Raw genomic sequence first — 23,104 nt, 5'->3', positions numbered from 1 at the left:
GTTGGTGCAATAATTATCAGCCATTTTGCTCTCACTTAAGCTAATTGAGGCTTTATATTAGAGTTAATACCGCTGCCTACGTATACTGTTATACAGTTATCAAAATGTTTGGCCAGAAATGGTCCTGCCAGTAATTTAGATTTTTATTTGTGCATGTCAGCATTTTAATATCCCTATCAACCATACTTATGGGCTTTGACAACCCTCCCAGATGGAGGTCATTGCCTGTTTTGTGTATTTTTTTTACTAATGCAAACAACGACTGTATACAATCGTATCAAAGTCAAGGAGGACAAGTAGTTGCCTCAATTCTTTTCTTATTTGCTTGAATAAAAAATGTTGGAGTCTTAATCTGAATTTTTTTCTTGTTGGCATGAATTAAGATTTTCATAACCTCTATAGAACAAATGAGGTTAATAGCGTCGCTATAATTCATTGTGTGCCGTACAAAGGCTCATCATAAACTGCAGAAGAGGGGATATTTAACATGCTCTTGCCTTTTTCATGCTCTCTGCACTTTTCTTTTTTGAGATGTCTCTCATGTTTCTTCCTCTCTTCCTTCGCTCTCACTTTGCTCCGTGTATTTGAGGGCGCTTTGTGAGATTCCCATCTTATCCAGGTGAGTACGAGCTGATCCGCAGGCCCTTTGCTCTTGTGAAGAATCTCCCAGGCTATCGGGCTCTCCCGGGGCCCTGTTTCACACACCAAATTGATGTCTCCGACTGGAAATGACACTTTCAGCAGGATTTGCCATTCTAAACCACCTCAAACCCATGTGATCTCACCCATTCACTCTCAGAGGGATTGCCTTGAAACGTACCATAGCTTCAAAAGCCAATGAACATGGCATGCTTCAATAAAAAGCTGATGCATATCCTATCAGGGCAAAAAAAAAAAAAAAGATATTCTAAAATGCTTGCAATGTAGAACAGCATTTGTTGCTCCAAAATAAAGACCAACAGTCCAATGAATAAGTTGTTTTTTCCAGGGGAGAATGTGATAGAGGGTGAAACTTAAAGAAATCAATTACCATGTGGATTTTCAAATGGTTTCCCACCATTAGCTTTATCTCAACACCTTGTTGTTAAGTGGGATAAAACAGCTCATTAGTGAGACTCAACTCAACCTTTCATATCTGTATTCCTCACAGCAGCAGTTTAAGGTGAGCTCTATCGTTCAGGACTGTTCCCGACCCTAACACAGCGGAGGCCCTTTGCTTAATTCCTTGGTTTGTGGCCCCTACAGCCAATGCACCACCATACAAAGACACCACAGGTTGATGCACTTATCCCATGCATAGCACATTAGGCCTTTTGTGTGTGTGTGTGTGTGTGTGTGTGTGTGTGTGTGTGTGTGTGTGTGTGTGTGTGTGTGTGTGTGTGTGTGTGTGTGTGTGTGTGTGTGTGTGTGTGTGTGTGTGTGTGTGTGTGTGTGCGTGTGTGTGTTGTCGTGTGGTGTTGTGTGTGCGCACATGGAGAAGCTTATCATGTCCATGAATACACACAGAGATGGAATGATTTATACATACCAATCAGATCTAGTCACCTTTTTTTAACACTCCATATAAAGGAGGAGCACGGTGACCATGTTGCTTCTCTAAAGGACTAGTTATGATATAATTTGACACTGGAGTGCAAAGAAAGGGGGAAAAGGTGTGACCAAGAATCCCTCCCTTGACTTATTTTCATCCCCGAGTCTTTTTGGGGCTGCACGTTTCTCCGAGGCGGCTCTACAGACTGGCATAATGGATAAGGGCAAGGGTGTGAAAGGAGCACCTTAAGGCTCCTCATTCAACTCTCCCAATCTCTCCTGCACACACTCTTGAGCTGTGAAGGCCCTCTTTCTTTGCCCTGCTAGCATGGGAGCCCTGTAATAGGCTCTAATTGATAGGGAGGTGTTGGGGTCTTTCTCTATGGGCTGAAGGGATGAGAGTAAGAGAAAGAGGGAGAGAGAGGATTACACGTGGGCATGCGGGGTGGAGCGGGGGGAGTATAGGAGAGGCTGCGGAGCGGTCTAGACCCCATTGGTAATGAGTCATAATTTCCTAGCGGTTTTGTGGCGGTTGGCTCATTACTGGTCTGCAGAGGAGCAGGAACAAAGCTCCGGGTAGGTAGGAGGTGAGCTTAAATAGTTGGGGCTCAACACTTCTCAACAAAAGGAGGAAGAAAGCGTTGAATGGCACTTGGAACAGATGCAGTAAAAAGTGGCAGATGCAAATTGCGGGAGAGCAAGTCTTCCTTCAAGCACTTTCCTCTTTTTTTTATTTTGTCAGGCTGCAGCCTGAGAGTCTAATTAGTTAGTGAGGTGTTTCACTTCTGATAGGGCCGTGTCTCGTTATTGTCACAAAGAGGATTCGAAGAATCGGGGGGGGAAAACGCATATGTTCCACAGTCCCCCAGTGGAACCTGCTCACCGCAATAGTTTAATTGACTTGATTATTTATTTTACCCTATAGAAACTGAAAGCTGTGCGATATCCTAATGCTTTGAAATGGTGCTGTGTATAGTTTAAAGTGTGATAAGAGTGAGTGATGATGACAATGCCCACAGGTAATTAATTATGTCTTTAATTATGTGTTTATACTCTTCTCCCTACAGGCAGAATGATTATGGACAAATTGGCAGCGGTCCTAATGAAAATGTGGTCATCCCTCGCTTTGTGGAGTGTGTGGGCCGCGTGTCGAAGGTCACCTGTGGGGCAAACCACAATCTTGCACTCACGGGTACAGTAATGCACTGTTCTGGCTTGCTATAGTACACTACACTCAATACCAATGTTATTATTCAATAATTCTGATTGAGTTATTTGCCTAATCAAAAAAATACAAAATGTTTTAATTGTTATCAATAGTATGCCCTCTAACAGTTACCTATTTTGTATGCTACCTCCTATAGGAAGTGGATCCTATCATTTAACTATTTATATGTATTAGATTTTGCTTTATTTCAGAGTCAGAGGTCCATATCAGTATAGAAGTAAAATAATAAAAGACAAAATACAGAACATCAATATAGAAAACCATCAAATCATCAAACTGGATAAATGCACAGAAGACATAGTTGCCAAAAAGTAAATATAATAATTACTTCATATTTACAGTTTTGCATTAATAAAGAATATAAATACTTGAAAAAGAAACAAAAGTATACACTGCTAAACCATGCAACTACATGTCACATAACTACAGCATGTGACATGTGTTTCTGGATCTATGAGGTTTCAAAATTGTCTCTCATAGGGCTCCACAGTATTGGTCTGTATAATTTAAGCTGGAACACACATTTCCTCCTTCTAGCTTCATTAATTTCAGAATTAAAGTTACTATTGCTGATCATATTTTGAAGTTCAAGTAATCAATTTTCTTTAAAAATAAAGTTTAACACACAAATCCTCAAGTTCACAGAGTTATTTCTCAGAGCAGCCAAAAAGGTTTGACCTTCTATTTTACGCTCTCTTTTGACCCTTAGCTGTGCAGCCTTAGACACCTTCAAACAAATAACAGGACACGTATATTTCACATTTATAGTTACTAATATTTAATTAAAATTTCTGTCTAAAAGCACTTGTGTGATTTAGATATTACTTGAGAGTACAAATTCTTTCCCACCCAGCAGAAGAGAGTGAAAGTGAAAGGAATTATATTTCTAGAACTGTTCTTTGAAAACGCACCAACACAAATCAGCTGGACGGTAACTTAATGAAGCTGACGTCACCATTCATGAGCTTTCACTGTGCGTTTCAAAGTTCACCTGTTTCACTCAATTTGATGTGAGTATCGAGCCCTCAAGCCCTCGATCGGCGCATCACCTGAGAAAGAGAGAGACAAGGAAGGAGAGAGAGAGTTAGTGAGAATATGGCCCTGGCTCCTGATCCATAACAGTCATTGCCTGTTACATACATTTCAGAATTCATTCAGGCTATGAAGATAATCTAGGTAGTCGACAGTTTCCCCTGCAGCCCAATGGATTTATGATAGCACTGTCAAGAAAATGAGGCGAAATGACACAGTAGCTGACTTTAGCTGCAAATAATGTGATAGGCTGTACAGTGGTGCAGCAGCAGCTGCTGTCATTGCAGGTAATAGGCTATAAAGAAGCCTGATAGCAATACCTGTCATTTCTTAATGGCTGACTTCACTGAAGAGCTTTTGTGGCCTTTAACATGAAGATAATAGAAGATACAACAAATTTTACAGCTTTTGCGTTTCATCCATAATTTATCACCAGAGGCCCCATGCAGCCGCAGCACAACAAGGACAACATGCTGCACAGAGATGCATGATGCATCTGCAGGGGGTCGGAGCCCCCCCCCCCCTTCTACTTTCTAATTATCGAGGAACTGCACAGAGTCCAAAACATCTTCTTCCACTAGATATTTTCATATGTTTCTTAAATTACACGATAAGACCTTTGTTCTGGAAATTATCATCAAAAATCTTAAGTGTATATATTGATGCATTGAAAGATTCTGCAGAAATAATTTATAATTATATGTCACTTAAATAAAAAACGTTATACATGTATTAACTGGTTCTGCTCTTAGTGTAGAACTGTACAGTTTCCTTCTATATATTTTCATGTGTAAATTGAGTTTCTATTTCTATATTTCTGTATATTTGTATTTTTACATATGTGTGCTGCTTTTCTTTGTACTGTTCAATAAGCTGCTGAATGCCATTAATAAAAGTATCCGTCTCTCCACCTATCTATCGATGACGTGCAGGTGACGGCAGGTTGTTCCAGTGGGGCTGTGGACGTGCATGTGGGAACATGAAGAAGAACATCCTGTCGCCAGAGGAAGTGACGCTACCAAGCTCGCCAGTGAGAGCGATAGCTGCAGGATGTTGGCATAGCATACTTCTCACAGGTTAGTCCCTGCTCTTGTTTGAAACCTATTAGCGCGACACAGTGTAATGCAGGCGTTTACTGCATTGACTTAATCAAGTACCTTCTGCCTGCTGTTTTATGCATTTGTTCCTGTTCTGTTCATGCAGACATGGAGTACATGCTCTCATGTACCCTACACGCTGACATGTCCGCGACCTGCACGTCAAATATGTGTAAATCCTTGGTGTGTGTCTTGGCCCTCACACAGACGTGCGAGTGTGAGCTTTTAGCTGTGGTGTCCATCTATCCACATCATTCATTAAGAGCTCTCCCAGGGCTAGTGCGGCTACATAAACACAGAGGTTGAGGCCACGGCTGCTCTTTCACCTCACTGTGGAGAACTTCAAAGTCACCTCTCCTTCCACCGCAGATGAATGCTCCCTTTCTGCCCGGCTGATATATTGGCCCCTGTTGCTGTCTTCTTACTGTAGTTTGCCTGCGACTGAGGCCCCATCATGGAGCCAGAGCTACGCCATTTGTTAGTTTGAACTGTATCTCCGAGACCTGGCTTCAATTCTGAAGGGAGGACATTAATCCTTTTAATACAACACTTTGTAGAGTCGTTTTTTCCTGTGTTGCTAATGTGTCTATTATTAACCCCATTAAAAGTGTAATACAATTTTAGTTGAGTGCTAAAAGTGGATCATTTGTTGCTCCATTCTGTTCGAATTAATTCTCAATTTATGATTTAAATGATTAAACTATAGGAGTCACCGCACTAAATGAGATTCTTAAATGACCAGGCATACATTTACACACATTAATACAAACATTTATGAGCACGTATTCACAGGGACATGTTGAAGTGTACACACACACTCGTGAGGCTACTGTGTGTTGCGTTTGCTCTTCTGAATCCCGTAATGTCCCCAGTTTGATCCCTAGCTCCATTCTGTCATAAGGGAACTGAAATATCCATCTCCAATCAGGCCTTAATGAATAGCCTGATGAGTGTCGAGCAGAACTGAATTACCAGATAGATTTGAAGTGTGTGACAGTGTGTGTGTGTGTGTGTGTGTGTGTGTGTGTGTGTGTGTGTGTGTGTGTGTGTGTGTGTGTGCATGTGCATGTGTGTGGTTGGATTGGGGAGGGGGGTAGTTAGAGGGTCAGTAGAACAGGACACATGTAGAAATTAATTCTCTCTGAGTTCAAAAAAGAAATTGGCTAATTCTGTCACATGGAATCGTCTTATCTATTGGTATGAGTTCTCGTTTATTGGGGTCAAACTGCGGAGGGATGCACGGGGGACGGAAAAGAGAGGTGGGGGAGAGCACGTCGGACTGATGGAGGGTAAGGTCTGCAAACTGGAGAGAAAGTGAGAGAAAGAAGAGGAGCGAGAACAGGAGAAATTATGGAAAGAGAGACGCGCACGCGAGTCAGTGGTATGAGAGACAGCTTGCCTGGGCCGGAGCATATTGAGGGCAGCAGGTGGAAGAGTGGCACAGTTAATTAAAACGCCTGTCTTAATGTCTCAGCCCGTCACTCCAGGGAGAGTGAGGGAGAAGGAGGGAGAGAGAGGTTTGCCAGGCTGGAGCTCGGCTGCACCCAGCCAGCCATCAAGGCAGCAAACCAAGCATCCAGCCAACCCACCAGGCCACATGTCAGACAAGCCCTGACACTTTGCCCTTCAACCCCCTTCATCCTCTGCAGCAGACGCACACACACACACACACATGTGCAAACCCCACCCACAATTTCCTTTTTTCTTATCCACACACCCATGCGCCTATCCAAACGGCCACCCTCTCTAATCTGATTCAGACCTTAAATAAAAAAAGAGACGCCCTCCTCTTAAAAAAAAAAGCAAAAACCCACTTCTGATGTTACTGTTTTGCTCAGCAGCATCTGTATCATGCCTCGAGACTTCCAGCCTTGCAGCGTAATCTGTCTGCTTTTAATAATTCATGGAAAGCACAGGCTGTGCACTATGTACCGAATGCTGAGGGTAATGGGGTGTTGTGATATTTCTATCATGGCCTGTCTGCAGCGCTGAGCGAATCAGACCAGCAGAGATCTGATAAGCAGTCTGTTCAGCGTCGTACTGTAACATCACTGGCTGTCACCACGGCCTTAGGTGGACATTACCAAATCCATTCTGCTCCGTGAACCACAATTTAGCACATCGCGACATGTTGTCGGCAAAGTTACACCAATTTTTTTTAGATTTATGGTATTTCACAATCCAACCATAGATTAGCCCCCAAACAACATTTGGTAATCCAGAAAATCCACTGAAAATACTCTGTTTATGGTGTGAATCACAATCTATTTTAGCAGACTTGAATGGAAATGTATTTAAAGAGAGAAAAGAGGAGTGTGAGCGTGCATCCATCTGCGAGGTGGGTCTAGAGTTGCACGTCGTTGTTGTTTGACTAATGTTTTATCAGGCTTTGCTGTATCACGGCGGATTGCTTTGTCAATAACCAGCCCCGGTGCCTCGGTGAGCAAGAATCTGAGATTGTCTGGCTGAGTGACAGGTTGGAGATGGCAGATAATTCAAAGAAATTGGAAGTGTGAAATCTTTAAGGGCCACTTCTTAACACAGCAAATGCCAGGGTATCTTTCCATCAGCTGCTGCTCTCACAAGCCACCGCATTGTTAATGGTGGCCTGTCTGTCCATCAAGACCGCTTCAGGAGGGATTTAGACCTGTTTGGCGCCTTATCTCCCCGACTGCCTCCCCACTAACCTGACCACAGCGCCGGCCGTGAGTGCTGCGTGTGCTCCATGTGGCCAGCAATAGTCATAAATTTACCTCCAGACCAATATATATAGTTTTTTTTTCCTGTTCATTTGCTTATGTATAGATATTGATTTATTTGATTATCTGTCCGACAGTGTATTGGTGTATATTCATTGTTACATAACCAGGAGGCAAAAGTAATGGCTCTGGTAGCACTTGTTAATTTAGCTGTCAACACAAGTGATTACTGATACCCTGGATTGTTGCATCAAGAGCTCTGTTGTTGTGAGTGTGTCCTTGTGAGTCTGCCTCTTTTTTTGTGGATTAACACAGGAATGCCAGTGTCTGCTTTTGGGTTTGTGCAAAAACATTAGTTTGAGCCAGGAACTCAAAATGTCAGTAAATTATTAAATATGTGTTTTGGTAATTAGGTGATGGATTTAGAAAAAAAAACAACATTAAAACTTTACGAAATTAAAGTATTTAGAAAAAATGTGCTCGACTCGAGTCCATTCAAACTGCCCAATAAAGTTTTTCCTAAAAGTGTGAAGAAGGAGCAATGGAATTTATGTCTTCTATGAATATACATTTCATTACTAAATTGAGATCTGGGGCATTTGAAAACCCCAAATTAACCTAAATGTAATTTGAAATATAACTTAATTATTAGTTTGATAATGAGGTTTATGATTAAGAAGTTAATAAAAGTAACAAAAAAGTCATTTTGTGCTAGAAAGTAAAACTGAGAATTCACACAGGAGTTAAAAAAGTGTGTGTGTGTGTGTGTGTGTGTGTGTCTAAGATTATATGTGCACTCCAATGTTCATTCATCTCACCAAACTGCCACTGCTTCAGTGAAAGCTTAGTGTTACGGGTTTGGATAGCGACTTACTGACCGAACTCTTTCTCTATTTCTCTCGGCCACATACTAACTTTTCACGCTCACTCACACTCACACTCACTCTCTGAAAACAGTTAAGTATAAGTTGAGGTATACTGTATAGGAGAAAGGCAGGAGTGTAGGAGAGAGGTGGAAGAGGACAGAGGGTAGAAAAGTTCCCTCCACATCTGCTAATCCAAAAAGAGCTTGGATTCTGTCCTCTGTTTGTATGTACAGAGAAATAATGAGAGAAAATAGACAGATAAGCGAGGGAGGACTACACAGAAGGACCCAGTGAGAGGAAAAGAAATAAACAAAGAGGAAAAGAAAGAAATATGTCCCCTATTTTCCCCTTGTAATGGTCTCAATTCCCTGCCAGAGCTCCCTGTCACAGGGAGGTAGTTCCCAGGCCGACACATCTCAAGCTGTTCAAACATCCATTAGGATGTTTTGTTTCATACTCACTACAAATACAGCAAGACGAGAGAGAAACTGGCAAATGATGAGAGGGAAATTGAGGAAGAAAGAAAAGAGACAGACAGACTGAAGAGGAGAGCGAGAGGAGCAAGAGGGGAGTGGGTTTATGAGAACAGCAGAGAGAGGAGAGGAGGAAATTTATCAAGAAACTCGTGTGATATTTAATGATCCTTGTATGTGGAGAGGGAAGACCACACCAGCTCGTTCTCCTCCGCCAAATACCGATCCCCTAACTTAATTTCCTGCTCAATTGCTGTTCTATAGTGCATAGTACAGTGATACAGCCTGGTAATATAGAAAACAGATTGCCTGTGCGGCGGAGTGGATAAGGCTGAGGCTTGTGCTGCTGGAGACCTGCAGTCTCCAGGGGGGTCTTGTCGGTGGGTTTCACAAAACCAACAAAGCCCATCTTTCCCTGCGACTGGCAGCAGCTGGCAGGTAGATCTTCAAGCGCTGGAGGTGGGGAAGTGGATCTGTGGGTGTGGTGTGTGTGTGAGTGTGTGAGTGAGTTTGCTCCTCTGCAGTTTGTGTGTGCGGTGCAGCGAGTCTATTCTTTGTAGTGGAGAGTTTCTCAGTCTTCCGTCTTGTGTTTGCTCATGTGCTATGACTCCAATCCACTCAAATGTAGGCCCGCGTGGACAGCAGCCATCAATCAGTGCACAGAGCAGTGTGCAACTACACCTACAGTGTGTTTTTCCAAACACACACACACACCGACACACCGACACACACACACACACACACACACACACACACACACACACACACACACACACACACACACACACACACACACACACACACACAAACACAAACACACACTCACTTGACCAGTGTTATTAAAATTCCTTTCTCATTTCTTTCTTCACCTTATTCCACAAAGACGAGCTCCATTTTTGACATCCCAAATTTTATTTTCATGAGTCGCCATCCAGTAGCACGCACAAACAATTTTTACTGCTGATTGGCAGATTGAAATTTCATCGATTTCATTAAAGTTGTCAGCTGTTATTCTGTAGTTTAAAGAAAAACTACTGGTGATGTGATGGGGTAGGGGTCAGGAAAATAACCCATAAAATGTTGCTGCGGATCCGAAATAAGAGGCGACTTTCTTTTTTGTTTCACTTTCTTTGTAGCGTGTCCACAGAATTCATTCAATCTATGGCGGTAGCAGTGCTGCATGCGCAACAGATTCCGAGTGACACGTACGCAAAGCGAAAAGTTCTTGCATGAGAGAGAGAGAGAACTGTATTGCATGCTACGAGCGGGAATGTGCACAATGCAGCTGTAACTGAGGTCTGTCTGTCTGCGTGGACGGTAACAACTTTATGGACAATACCGCATGTGCTAAACACAGCAGAAAATGCAGAGATTTGTTAAGCTATAACATTATCATGAAAAGTGAGAAAAACTTTTTGGTTCATCATGAAACTCTGGCAGGACATATCAGAACATAGTGGGCCACCGCAGTAAATAATACATAGCCTTGGCAGAGTTATACAATGTCAGAGCTAGATTTTATTGCATTTACAGAGTTTAGAACAAATGCAGGTTAAAATAAAATTTGTTGTGTGACAGAACTGATTGAAGAAGATCAGAAAATTATTACATTACATTTCTTTAGTTGACGCTTTTATCCAAAGTGACTTACAATAAGTGCACAATAAGTACAATAAGTGCATTATTATTAAGTTACTTTTTTAAGCACAAGTATCGTATATATTATAATATTTGCTGGTTAAATCCATATAGTATGGATTACCCCCTAAGCCAAACATGTTTAACATGTTGATTCCTTTGTTAAACACAAAATAAGCTCCCATATCCTTGTGTATTGAATTACGACCGTTATTGATTGTGAATAATTGGCTGGAGTCATTGAAATGCTGCCTTTTCCAGCTTGAACCCACGAAGCCTCGGTGTGTTCTCGTGATGCTGTTCCCCTGTCTGGCTCAAAGTAGGCCAGTCTTCTCATGTCTACCTGGAGAACTGATGCTACTCGTATCCCAGTTCTTTTAAAGTTGTTATTTCATGCAGGAAGTGTCACTAACCTAGTTGCCACTGGGTTCTGCGCTAATGTTAGCAGTGTGAACCTCCTCTGACCTCTCAAAGTGACAGGGTTTTGTTGCATAACAACCTAGTGTAATGAACTTCCTCCCAGGAGATGTCATTAAGGACGGGAATGTTTGTCTTCCGCTTGCACCAAAATGAATATTCAGCTATTATAGCTGCACAGCATTCAGATCTGATATGAATATTGGGTTTCAGCTTGTACGGAAGAGAGACAGAAACCCGTTCCAGATGAGTTTTATTTACTGTCTCTGCGTCTGTCTGATCCGCCACTGGTACTTCTTTATTCTAACTGGGGTTTTGCAGGGTGAAGACAGTTAAGGTCATTCCAGTCTTTCTCCTGTAGTTTATCTGGTATATATCATTCAAGACTCCTCCTCGTCTTTCACTCAGATGTACATATTTGTTTTAACTGATGTCCTGTTGTAGGCCACTAAAGGTCTGTAATAACACTACTTCGGTTTCTGCAACGCAACCACGCCAAGAACCACAGAGACGTGGACGGGATAGAGTTGTCAGAGGGTTTTCCATCATGCACGGGGATCACATCCCAGCAAAGGTTCTCCTTGATAAATGAACCCAATTGGTCGGCTTATCAGCTGGATCAACACTGTTCGCCTCTCGTGGCTTGACTCCTTTTTCCCATGCAGGAGGCCCTGTAGAGGGGGAGTGCACTGTGGGTGAGCGTGTGTGATATGGGAAGAAGAGAGAGAGACAAAGAAAGTTAAGGGGGAAAAAGTGAAAAATGTCACAATGATTATTTGAATTCTCGTGTTTATTGAAAATGACTCCGATCCAAGGGCCGATCCTTTACGTTTTAAAAAATATTCACGGCAAGCGGAAGAGAGAGCAGCTCTCTGTACTTGGGTGGGGGTTGAGTTGGGTGGGGGGGGGGCACCTTGATTACCTATTCCCTTCTGCGGATTCTCATCATCCTAATAGTAAATATAACGAGAGGAAGTAATGATTTCTGCTCCGAATTATGGGGATGTTTACACTGCTTGTCGACTAAGCAATATATTTCAGATCAAAGATAAAGTGAACGAAAGAAAAATAGAAGTTGCATTAGTGCAACACTGGGAAAGAGGAAATGGTGAGTCCCAGTAGACTGATGTATCTTGTAAAGCAATCCCTCCTTCTCCTCCTCCTCCTCCCTTCTTGCTGCACCGAAGGAGTCACTGCCAAGATGGCTGCTCGAGCTCCAGGCCTGCAGGGCTTGACCCCGCGCACATTGCCAGACACCATTTCTCTAAATCCGACCTCAAAATGAATCTTCAGACCCTGGCATAATTCCTCATCCTCTCTTCCTGTCCTCCTCACAACATCGCTCCTTGTCTCTGCGCTTCGCTTTTATTTTTCGCAGGACGGATGGCGTGGGGCGCCTCAGCCTTCAAATTCCTGCGAGTTAAAGATGGTATAAGACTCACGGAGCTGGGCGTCTGGGGCTCCTCCCTGTAGGTTTGTAATGCTGGCAGCCATGGACGCCTCCTTTTTCAGAGTCGTCGCGAGTTGTCCTCCCCTGAGTCTGGAACTCTCAACCACGGCGGCATGAATCCCTGGCAGATTGTGTGCACAAATAGAGCCATTAACATAGAAGGTCACTTTTAATTGCGGAGCTCACAGTAAGTGTTTTCATGTACTGCTGACCTCATACAGAACTCCCCTGTAAATGAAACGACACACCATCACATCATTTTTTTATATAATGGAAAACTCTGATGAAATCTGGGCGAATGGGAGAACGCTAGAATTTTGTCAACTGCACTTGACAAAATGGAAAATGATACATTATGTTTTCAATGAGATTGGCACATATCGCACAAATGTAAAGCCATATTTTACTAAGCTGAAGCAGTTTATTGTTTGCATATCTTAAAGCCAAATGTGGGATCAGCTGTATCCAAGTTTAATTGCTTGTGTTGAATATATAGCTTATGAGTTTAGAAAGTCATTTCACTTGACAAGTCCCCATAATAACCGCTGATTTATTGTCTTAGAAAAGTGAAATAATAGGTTTTCTGTCGTAGGCCAATCACTGAGGGCTTTTATTGGATTTTTCCACTCCTCTAATAACTTTGCATTATTTTGATTTCACAGTATATGCTACGGAGTTGTTCTCATGGTCTTCATTTTCCATCATTGACGGGGCAAACAAAAAATATTTCCCACCGCTGGTTGTCACATTATACCGACAGATCCCTGGTTCTGGGCAGGCCGGCCCGGTGTTAACTACTGGTGCTTGGACCTTCTCTCTCCATGCCTCGCAGTCTGTGTTGGTTATATTCTCATCCTGTTTTTCTTTTTTTATTCAAAATACATTTTTCTGTTCTCCTTCAGTTTTGTACAAGCGCTCATGAGTAGAATTGTCAAATTAAAATCTGAACTCCAACCACTAGAGTTTACGTTTATTCTTTATTTTTGATGAATTTTCCTTTCTCTGAGCATCCCCCCTCTCCCCCCTCCCTTCTTTCTAGAACCACCCACTAAGTCTAAGGTCACTCACTAGCCAAGACGAAGGCTGTTGAGCAGGGCTGCAGCAAACTTGGCAAAGTCCCGGTCAGACTCCCCGCTGCTCCGTGGGACATACCAGCTCCTTTGCCAAGTCAAATAACACATTTGGTGAATTGAAAGTAAGATTTAAGTGGGGCAGTACAATGCGGCCAACCCTCTCATCTCTGCTCCTTCTCTTTGTGTGCTAGAGTGTGAAAACTGCTCTTGTTCTCAAGGAATTAATCTTTTTTTTTCTTTTCGTGCTGATTATTTGGAAACAGGTCAGTTGCGTGTGGAGGCTCCACACACCAGTTTGATATTTTTTTTCTCATAACTCCAGATTCACTGCTTCACCGAGTTAATTTTTTCTCACCTCTCAGTCTGTTTCTCTACCTCCCCTCCTCCTTTTTTTTAACCAGCACTCTTTTCTCTTCTCTGTGTGAATAAGAACATTTCTCAGAGAATTCAGTGGCTAAGTTCAGGCCCTTGAAGTGATTGGCTTTGATTCAAGACCCTGTTTTCGTCTCTTTGAGAAGAAGGAAAAAACCGATGAAAAGGAGCAGGAGTATTGTGCTCTTTTCACCTCACAGTTTTTTTTCTTTAACATACAAATATAAAACATGCAGGCTTATGTTTGCTGTACTTGCTCTCTTTTATGCATCGTGATAAAAAAAAACATAAGAGAAAAATCTTGCCACTTGCCACATTGAATTCTGTTAGATTAGATGTATCCATCACAAAAGTACATACTTGAAATATATATAACTCCATGAATATCACACTCTTTTTATCAAAGAAACATTTGGAAAAAAAAACTTGAATGATGTCTTCCCTACAAATAAAGTTTAGCATTCATTTTATTCATAGATTTGGGTGGTTGCTTTGTTTTTAGAGGAACCACAAACAGAAGTGTGAAAATTTGAATTGGACTCATCGAGGCGGAAAACTTCGTCTGGATGTCTTTCTGCCTCTGCGCTCTGACATGTCCGTTACTTCAGAAAACAAGGCACACTTCTTTTCTTCATATAATGATATAAAGATCCTGAAAAGACAAATGTAGACCCACGACTAACACAAATACAATAATTAAACTCACTGGTTTGAGGCTGTTGATTGTTGACAGCAAAAATGTATGAGAACTGAAACTATACAGTATGCTATCAGAGAATTACATTTTTGTATTTTACATTTTTAAGTTCATTTAAGCCTGTAAATCTGTCACTGTGCTCCAGTGCTTCCTATCTGAGGTTTGCAGTCCCTGCTATGAGAAGCAGCAGATTTAGCTGCATGTTGCTTGAGGATACACAGAGAACACCTTTTCTGCAAAGACATCCCTGTTGTTAATATGGTTTGTGATAGATTTTAATTAACTTTGGAAGAGAACAGAGGATTTGCTTGTAATTAAACTCTACATCATTGTACCATCACAGACTTGTTTCTACTTTTCTGTGCATCCAGCGTTTTCTTGTTACTCTGCATTTGTTCCCCAGTGTCTGTGAGTTAAAGATGGATTCATGAATATAAACTACTGACACCGACACTCTACACTGTCTGTGAGACCTGTTAAATGGTTGTGGCTTGGTTACACGCTGCTAACTATGAGTGGACAAGACTAGTTTGTAAACACGTTATTTATCTGTCATCATTCATTCTCCAGTTTCTGTTTTATTCAAAATCTTTTAGCTGTAAAGGATTCTATCTTTGTGAGAATCACTCAAGCCGGGTCAAAGGTCATCTTACTGTGCATTATTTTTGTATGTTTTTTTTTTTTAAGTTTAACTTTACAAGGGTGCAGAGTGTATGAATTATTTGTTGTTGAGAAATGCTATCATTGTATGGCGATAGTACAGTAGCCGCTTGCTAGTGTGGTCCGGCAGAGCTAATTTGGGCCATAGGCCAGACGAGTATTGTAACACGTCAGCTGCTGCTACACTGAGGTCAAACTCAACTTAGCTGGAAGTGATTGCCGGGTAAGGTGTGTGTTACTGGGTATGTGGAGCAGGACCTGGACATGCAGAAGAAACCACGTTCTTCTGTTGTATATAAAAAGTATCAAAATGAAAACCACACTATCTCAAATGCCATTTTTGTATGTTTGTTCTGTTTAGAGGATGGGATGAGCACTAATGTTACAACATGAGAGTTGGGAGGGTTGCATTAGATGGGTCATTTAATAACTTTATTTTAAGAGCATTTTTCAAAATAAGAGCACAGCAAAACTAAAACAATCACAAATAGTAAGACAGTATTTATTTGAAAAGAACTCCAAAAGACATAAAACTATTTTAAATAAATGTTTTAAAGTAAAATTCAATAAAATAGAATTAAAATCCGGGTAAAGTCAGGGATGGCTCTCCGATAAAAGTATGTTTTAACAAGGGATGTAAAAGAGATCACTGACTCAGCTGACCTGATTGTTCCTGAGTTTTGAGGCCCTCACAGCAAACGCTCTTTCCCCTTTTTTAATCCAGTATTTGGAACACACAGAAGACCTCTGCCCGAGGAACTCAATGTACTCAATGTGTGTCTGATCTAGCTGCGAGAAAGGCTTTAAAAGTAATCAGTAAAATCTTTAAATCAATTCTAAAACATACAGGGAGCCAGTGTAAAGATGCTTTGAAACTTTACACAGAGAGGCAGGAGATCAGTACAGTTGAGGGTGCAGTGAGAAGTTAAAATGTACGTATAGAATGAGGAGAACAAAGATGGAGAGAAAGAGCAGAGTGTCAGGACAGAGAGGGTTTGTGGAAAGGAGGTAAGGGATTTAGGGATCGGGAGGGCAGGCAGAATCAGCAGGCAGTACTCAGAGTCCAGCTGGTCCCCGGCTTCCAGGGTCTACTTCAAGGACCACTCTCTCTCTCTCTCTAACACACACACACACACACACACACACACACACACACACACACACACACACACACACACACACACACACACACACACACACACACACACACACACACACACACACACACACACACACACACACACACACCTACTACACTCACCCACCATTGCTCATTGTCTGCTTCCAATCTCTCTGTATCCTCACTCCCCACATCATCTCCACCCACCTTCCCCTTCTTTACTTTTGCTGTATCTGTCATTTTCACCCCCTCTCCATTTTTGATCCACGGGCTGATAATGATGAATTTCCCTCAGCTGTACAGGAGTTGGCAGAAAAAGTTTGCTCAGCAAAGTTTTGAAAGTAAAGCGAAGAGAGTGCAGCTTATGATATTAGTGCAAGTTCAACACGATGCTTCGGGAGACAAAGCCATTTTTCCTCATTTAACTTCCCCTGGATGTATTTTGCTAAATAAGCTTTTTAAGGTAATATACTGTTGTTGTTTTTTTTTTTCTTAACTTCTTGGTCATTTTTTTCATCTCTCTGCATTTTCAGATAATCCACAGGCCACTTTACTTCGCTTGGCTTTGTGGCCATGATTTTTTAGCTGAGGTTCTTTTAATTGAAAGGTCACTCACTAAGTCAGCAAAAACTAAAAATGATAGAAACGTAGAGTCAAGTTCATTGGTTAAAGTAAAATAGAACATAAATACTGTCACGCTGATCAGGATTCTTCATATTCCTTTATTCAGATGCTTCTGATTGATTGGCTCATTTCAAAATATCTGAAACTAACAGAAACTGTCAGTCTACTGCAACGATGGTATGTGTTGTCATAGGCTTCCTGTAGTAGTTCTGTTGTAACCATCTATCATTCATAGTTACTTTCACTCCCTGACACAAATCTTCATTTTCATGTTCACATACTGGGTCAGATAATCAATTATGAGCCATCTACAAAACAAGATTTGTTTTTGTATGCTTCCTCTCCAGTGACAACCATGACTGGAGGCATTATGTTGGCGAGTTGTCTTTCCCTAGTTAAACAATTGAAAACAAAAGTCACTGCGTCAGGCGCATGCTGTTTACCTAATTTCTCAATAAAATATTAGTGTTTGTTGGGAGTAACATGCATTAAAACAGAGTCCTATCCCCCATTCCCTTTAAAAACCAGGGGTGATAGCACCTTGGTGGATTGCTGTTATGATGGTGGATTAAGAGTGAACGTCGCTCCGCAGAGTGAGTGTGTTTGTGTTTGTGCTGTGCTTTTGTAACAAGCCAAGTGTATGTGTGTTGTGCTAAGCAGGTGTGTAGGACTTTTTGTCCCTAAAAAGTGCAATAGTTATCTAAAAGGGCAATGATATGTCTGACCACACTACATTTTAACACAATATAAAGCATGGGCACTTAGATGGGGGCAAGGACATTGGCTATTTAAATAATGAGATGGAAAATAACAACGGAAACAGGAAAAGACACTTGTTTCAGGATTACCAGCTCTTAGCTGGAAGTTAGCGCTCCATAAGTCAGAAACAGAAAGGACAATTCTGATTATATTTCCTGCTACTTGAGTGGTTGGCGGAGGCATACAACCATGCGGCGGTAATGCTAGTCTGTAGTTGTGAAAAATACCCCCTCTAGTGGTGACTACCTTGCAGTCTCTCCCCACCTGACCGCTGCTTCTTTTCTTAAACTGTAAGGCTGTGACTGTAACTGTGGCATGAGTGCAGCTGTTACGTGTTATTGTTGCTGTTGCTAATGTGTTTACGATGGTTTTTAGCTATTCTGAATTTGCATTGTGTGGCTAGCTGCAGGTTGCAAAACAAAAACAGCGTACATTGTTAACTTATGCTACGTGTTAGTTCGCAGCATCACTGTCCAACTAATGTACGATCCTGAGAATCTACACTATTGGCCCCGATTGTACATTATTTAGCCATACAGGACATTTAGCATGGTAGCAAAGGTAGCCATCAATTATGATATTTTACACATATTTCATTGGCTGCTAAAGAGCAGTGCTGCCCTGCTAATGGACATAAATGGACATTGGCAGATTGCATTGGCTGTTGACCAGTTTGTCGTACATGTCACAACCTAAATGCAAAATTTGAGCTGAGAAGTGAAGTTAGTATTTCTTCATGTGTCTTCCTCCCAACCTCGCTCCCTCTCTGTAGGATTATGTGCAGGTTACGGAGCTAGCACAGTGTGGATTAGCCGGGCCGTTTCTCCATGCTTGGTGCCTCTCTTAATGAGATTATGCATCATCAGGCTTGTTTACTGTTAGCTAGTTTATTGTTGAGACCTGACAAAAGTTCAGCCCCCTTCAACCCACTTACTGGTGCCCACGCCCACACACTCATACTGTGCTTAAGCCGTCAACCCAACAAACAAACTACACATAATATTCAGTGCTGCTTCCTTTCGAAAGGCAGTGCACGGTGTTTCTCTGTTTTGATAATGAAATCAAATGTACCACCAGTTGGGTGGAACGCAGAACGCAGTAATGATCCAAACTGTTCTGAAGGATACCATTAGACAGATCACTACAGATCAGGTGTCTCTGTGTGTTCCCTTTAGCTAGAGTCCACTATAACCATCTTTAAGCGTCAGCGCCACCTTTCATTAGCCTAATGAAGCCATCAAGACAGCCTGTTTGTACAGAGCGAGGTCTAGCTCTGTCAGACATCCCAGCTCTGCACTCCATCAGTGGTGAATGAGCCTCTGTGTGGCCTGAGGGGGGAGTGACTTAGACTCTGTGTGTCATTAGCCATTGATGTTATTGGCTCATTATCTCCCAATTAGGCTGCTATCAGAGCTAGCTGGCGTTTTCATTACAACGTAGACCTCCGTGATCTAACAAAGACCAATGCCGCTGATTAAAGATGGTTTCAGCAATAACATGTAGTGCAGGGTCTTTGAACTCTCGGTGATATAGTTAGAGCTGAGGTGATATAACACAATGAAGCTGATTAGAGAGGGCACGTCTCTTATTGTGCCACTTACCGAGGTTAAGGCAGAGTAATACTGATTAATGCTCCCTTGGTGGTGCGTTTTGTTAGTATTGTACAGTCAATTAAGAAGCAGAATAATTCAGGATGGTTACGATTAAGCTTTCAAAAAATACAATGGGCAATTTTGATTTCAATTCAAGACTCTCCATTTATAGATGTAAGCACCTAGTCTTTCTTCACATCATTATATACACATGTACTGTACAAATTGCATCATGCAATGTAAGAGCGCTGAATGACAAGTTAAAGTCTGTGTGTGTGTGTGTGTGTGTGTGTGTGTGTGTGTGTGTGTGTGTGTGTGTGTGTGTGTGTGTGTGAGTGTGAGTGTTGAAGTACTAATCAGCTCTGCTAATCACCCAGGGTGGGTCAGCCTGTAAGGCAGGGACAAGAGTCGCCTCTCCTCAGGTAAATCGGAACAAGGAAATAAAGTCCTGCAAATTATAGAAGCCCAGAAAAGATTATACAGTCACAATGTTTGTCCTTCACTTTGACCATGGAATCAGTGTCAGCTGGGCAATACTTCTCCTTCATGTCATATTACTTTTTTAATTAATCTACCACAGACTCCTCAGAGTGATGAGATACATTAGAGTTGTCTGTTGAATGCAATCAATTATTTAGCTTTTGTTGCTGCAGAATATGGGAGATAATGGACATGTCTTTCTCATGTTTTGCTTGACTGCAAGAGCATTTTGATTTAATATGTCGAGTCTTAACCAAAGGATCATAACAAACCTTCTCCTCCTATAGGCTTGGACCATCAAGCTTAAGATTAATTAAGGGAAGAAACAGCACAATACAGTAATTGGTAGCATTAATGTTTTTTAATACTGTATATATGTATGTGTGTTCTCGGTTGGCCTCGCCACAGCGCTGCATTTCTGCCTATTTACCCGTTAGAGGGGTTAGTTCCCTGATCCGTGAGAACTGTGTAAGTGTCTGCCTGGTGATTAACTCCACATCGCAGCACAACGTCTTCCCCCTCACTGCATAAATGGTCTTTAATTGAGGGAGCTGGCTCCTTAGCAGGGAACCTCTTCTCACTCTGTGTCGATTAAAACGTCATTTTATAGCCAAAAAAGAAACACGTTCCCAATCACTGCCCTTGAATTATTGTTCTGTAGCTCGAGGCTTGTATTTTAAAGTCACTGAATAATTGCAATCAGATTATTCTAATCAAGCGCTGGAACAGTAATTACAGGTTGCAGTCATTTAAACTGCCCTGGAAGTCCCATACACACTGGTGGTGCGCATATTAAAAGTTTATGTCGCGGGAGATAAATTTAATGAAGAGGATTGTAATCTTCCAGCTACTTTTAGATAGGTTTCACACGTGTGTGGGGAAAGTGCGATCTGAATCCCGCCATCACGGTGACTGTGCCGAAGGCGCTTATGATGGATATTGTTTCGTACCTTGCGCCATTCTCCTTGTGCCTCCTCAGTCCCCTCAGTCAACGGAGCCCAGGCATTAGCACCAAACAGTTCTCTGAATTGGACTAGACGCGTTTCCTCCCACTCATCTCCCCCCACTGATAACCTCATCTGTGCCCAGGTCTGGATTTCATGTCAAGGCAAACGTTAGGTGACTTAGTGCTGTGCCAAGCTGTCAGAGAGGCATGAGAATTACAATCTGGAGGTCTGTGTGACAGTGGAACCGTCTCTCCTAATCCTGTTTACGCACATCCGCATCACCCTGTTCCAAAACAGAAACCCTAAAGTGTGTGTTTTTTTTTGTCTGTGTGCTGGTGTGTATGCATGTGTGTGCATTCATATAAGTGTGTTTTCATCACTATGTGTGTGCGTGTGCGTGTGCGTGTGTGTGCGTGTGTGTGCGTGTGTGTGTGTGTGTGTGTGTGTGTGTGTGTGTGTGTGTGTGTGTGTGTGTGTGTGTGTGTGTGTGTGTGTGTGTGTGTGTGTGTGTGTGTGTGTGTGTGTCTCATTCTGAAAACAGTAGGTTTGTGTGTGTGTTGATGTGGAAGGTGTCGTACATGCTCTGAATGTATAATTCAATATGACTAATCATGGTGGTGGCTGCCAACCCAGCAGCACTGGCTGACAGACTGGGCCCAAAGCTAATTTGATAAGGTTACAATGCTCTTGAGCTGAGATTCAGATTCAGCAGCAGCAGCAGCAGAACAGCGGTGGCGCTGCATAGGCAGCTACCTGAGATACAGTCCCAATTGACTACTTTGGGCTTCCGTCCACACCCAGCTATTCCACACCTAATCCCTATTCAGTTAGTTTGGCTGCATAGGAAACATCTCTGTCTCCGACGCTAATCGCTAAAAGTGTGCATGCGTTTTTGTGTGTGTGGGGTGAGGAACGAAATTTAGCATGATAATAATCACCCGCAAAATGCAATACCTGTCCCTTATGAAACACACAGGGGCTTACCCGACTCAATCACAATGGAATTGATCGCTGTAACACTTCGGCTTGGTGGTGTATAGCTCCCATGCTGCGCTAAAACAGGTCACATTTTAATCTCTTTACCGTCTGTCTTTTCTGTGTAATTCTCCAGCTTGTCAGTAAATGCAGTAGCTGTTAAATTACATCGCGGTGAACAAAAGTGGTTAAAGGCGACTGGATGTGGGCTGTGTTCGCCGTGAGGGTATTTCCATAATAACTCAGCATGTGAGATAACAAGGGGAGAAGCCCACCTCAACAAACTCCCCTAACAGTTTGATACATGTTGATTGACGTCTGTTGATTGTATGTTGTGTTAAATTGAGAACTTGATGTTTGGGACAAAATGTGGACTCTTAACCTTTATAAGCAGTGTATGCGTCATATTTCACGCAATGTTGTGTACAGCTAGATTACTCAATATTCAATTAAGAAAAAAAAATAGAGTGTGGAGTTCAACTTTATTGAACTTTGACCCACGGTGCCCTAAGTTGGGAGGTTATCCGTAGCCTCCTGATCCTCATTTAATATTCATCTCCTTCCACTGTTGTTTTTCTCATCACACTGTAATAGTGTAAGACCATTACCCCAAGAGGCTACAGCTGGGTCATATGTAAGGCAGTGGGGGTCAAATCCCTTTGGTTTGGTCTGGAGAGTGATGCAGGCCTCTATGGAAATCAACTTTAAGTCTTGTTTAAATTATAATCAAGTTGACCAACGATGATATTTGTCTATTTTGTAAGAAGTTCCTCTAGTTTTCACCATTTTCCTTCATTTCACCCTCTTTGTAGTCTGTGCATAATCAGAATGGATGCTCTTAATTTAGGGGCATTTACACCAGGTCTTCATGGTATTCAGACTGGTGAATCTGAGCAGGCACCACAGCACTTTATATTTGGTATGAAATATTTAGTTGTTAATTGAAAGTCAACTTTAACTTAATTTACAATACAGTATTTTTTTGAAATTTCAGTCTGAGTAATGTATTTTCTTCTTATGTACTGTATTGTGTTCTGTTCTGTCCCCTACACCAGCGAAAGATAGATTTCCATTAATGTCTGCATTATTGGGCAATAAATGTGTAAATCTTTATTGTTATTCAGAGCAACACATAAGAGATGCCAGTTGCCAATTTCCTGTCCTGATATTTGAAAATATTTATGTAAACATTCAACTCTATTCTGACCTCCTGTTTTAAAACGCACTTGCTGGAGATCACTGTCTTTACACTGGATATCTCATCATCATCAAATCCTCTGTCAAAGGATTTGAACACAGAAATCAGTCAGCTGCTAAAATCAAATACAAGGAAGGAGCAATGGCGAGGGAGCAAGAGGCAAAGGGTGTCAGCAAA

General features: G+C 41.9%; 1 protein-coding gene across 1 annotated transcript in view; it reads left to right on the top strand.

The window, feature by feature from the left end:
* The window catches only part of LOC118115277 (ultraviolet-B receptor UVR8-like), a 304,574-nt gene that overhangs the window by 113,137 nt on the left and 168,333 nt on the right, over window positions 1–23,104 (top strand). Inside the window, exons 6-7 of the mRNA XM_035166348.2 lie at window positions 2,598–2,722; window positions 4,723–4,866. Coding sequence (XP_035022239.1) covers window positions 2,598–2,722; window positions 4,723–4,866 — 269 coding nt within the window. The remainder of the gene's footprint in view (window positions 1–2,597; window positions 2,723–4,722; window positions 4,867–23,104) is intronic.

Source organism: Hippoglossus stenolepis, chromosome 9 (genome assembly GCF_022539355.2).
Source record: "Hippoglossus stenolepis isolate QCI-W04-F060 chromosome 9, HSTE1.2, whole genome shotgun sequence".
NCBI lineage: Eukaryota > Metazoa > Chordata > Actinopteri > Pleuronectiformes > Pleuronectidae > Hippoglossus > Hippoglossus stenolepis.
The sequence above is the reverse complement of the archived record's forward strand: the minus strand, read 5'-3'. Positions and strand labels throughout refer to the sequence as shown.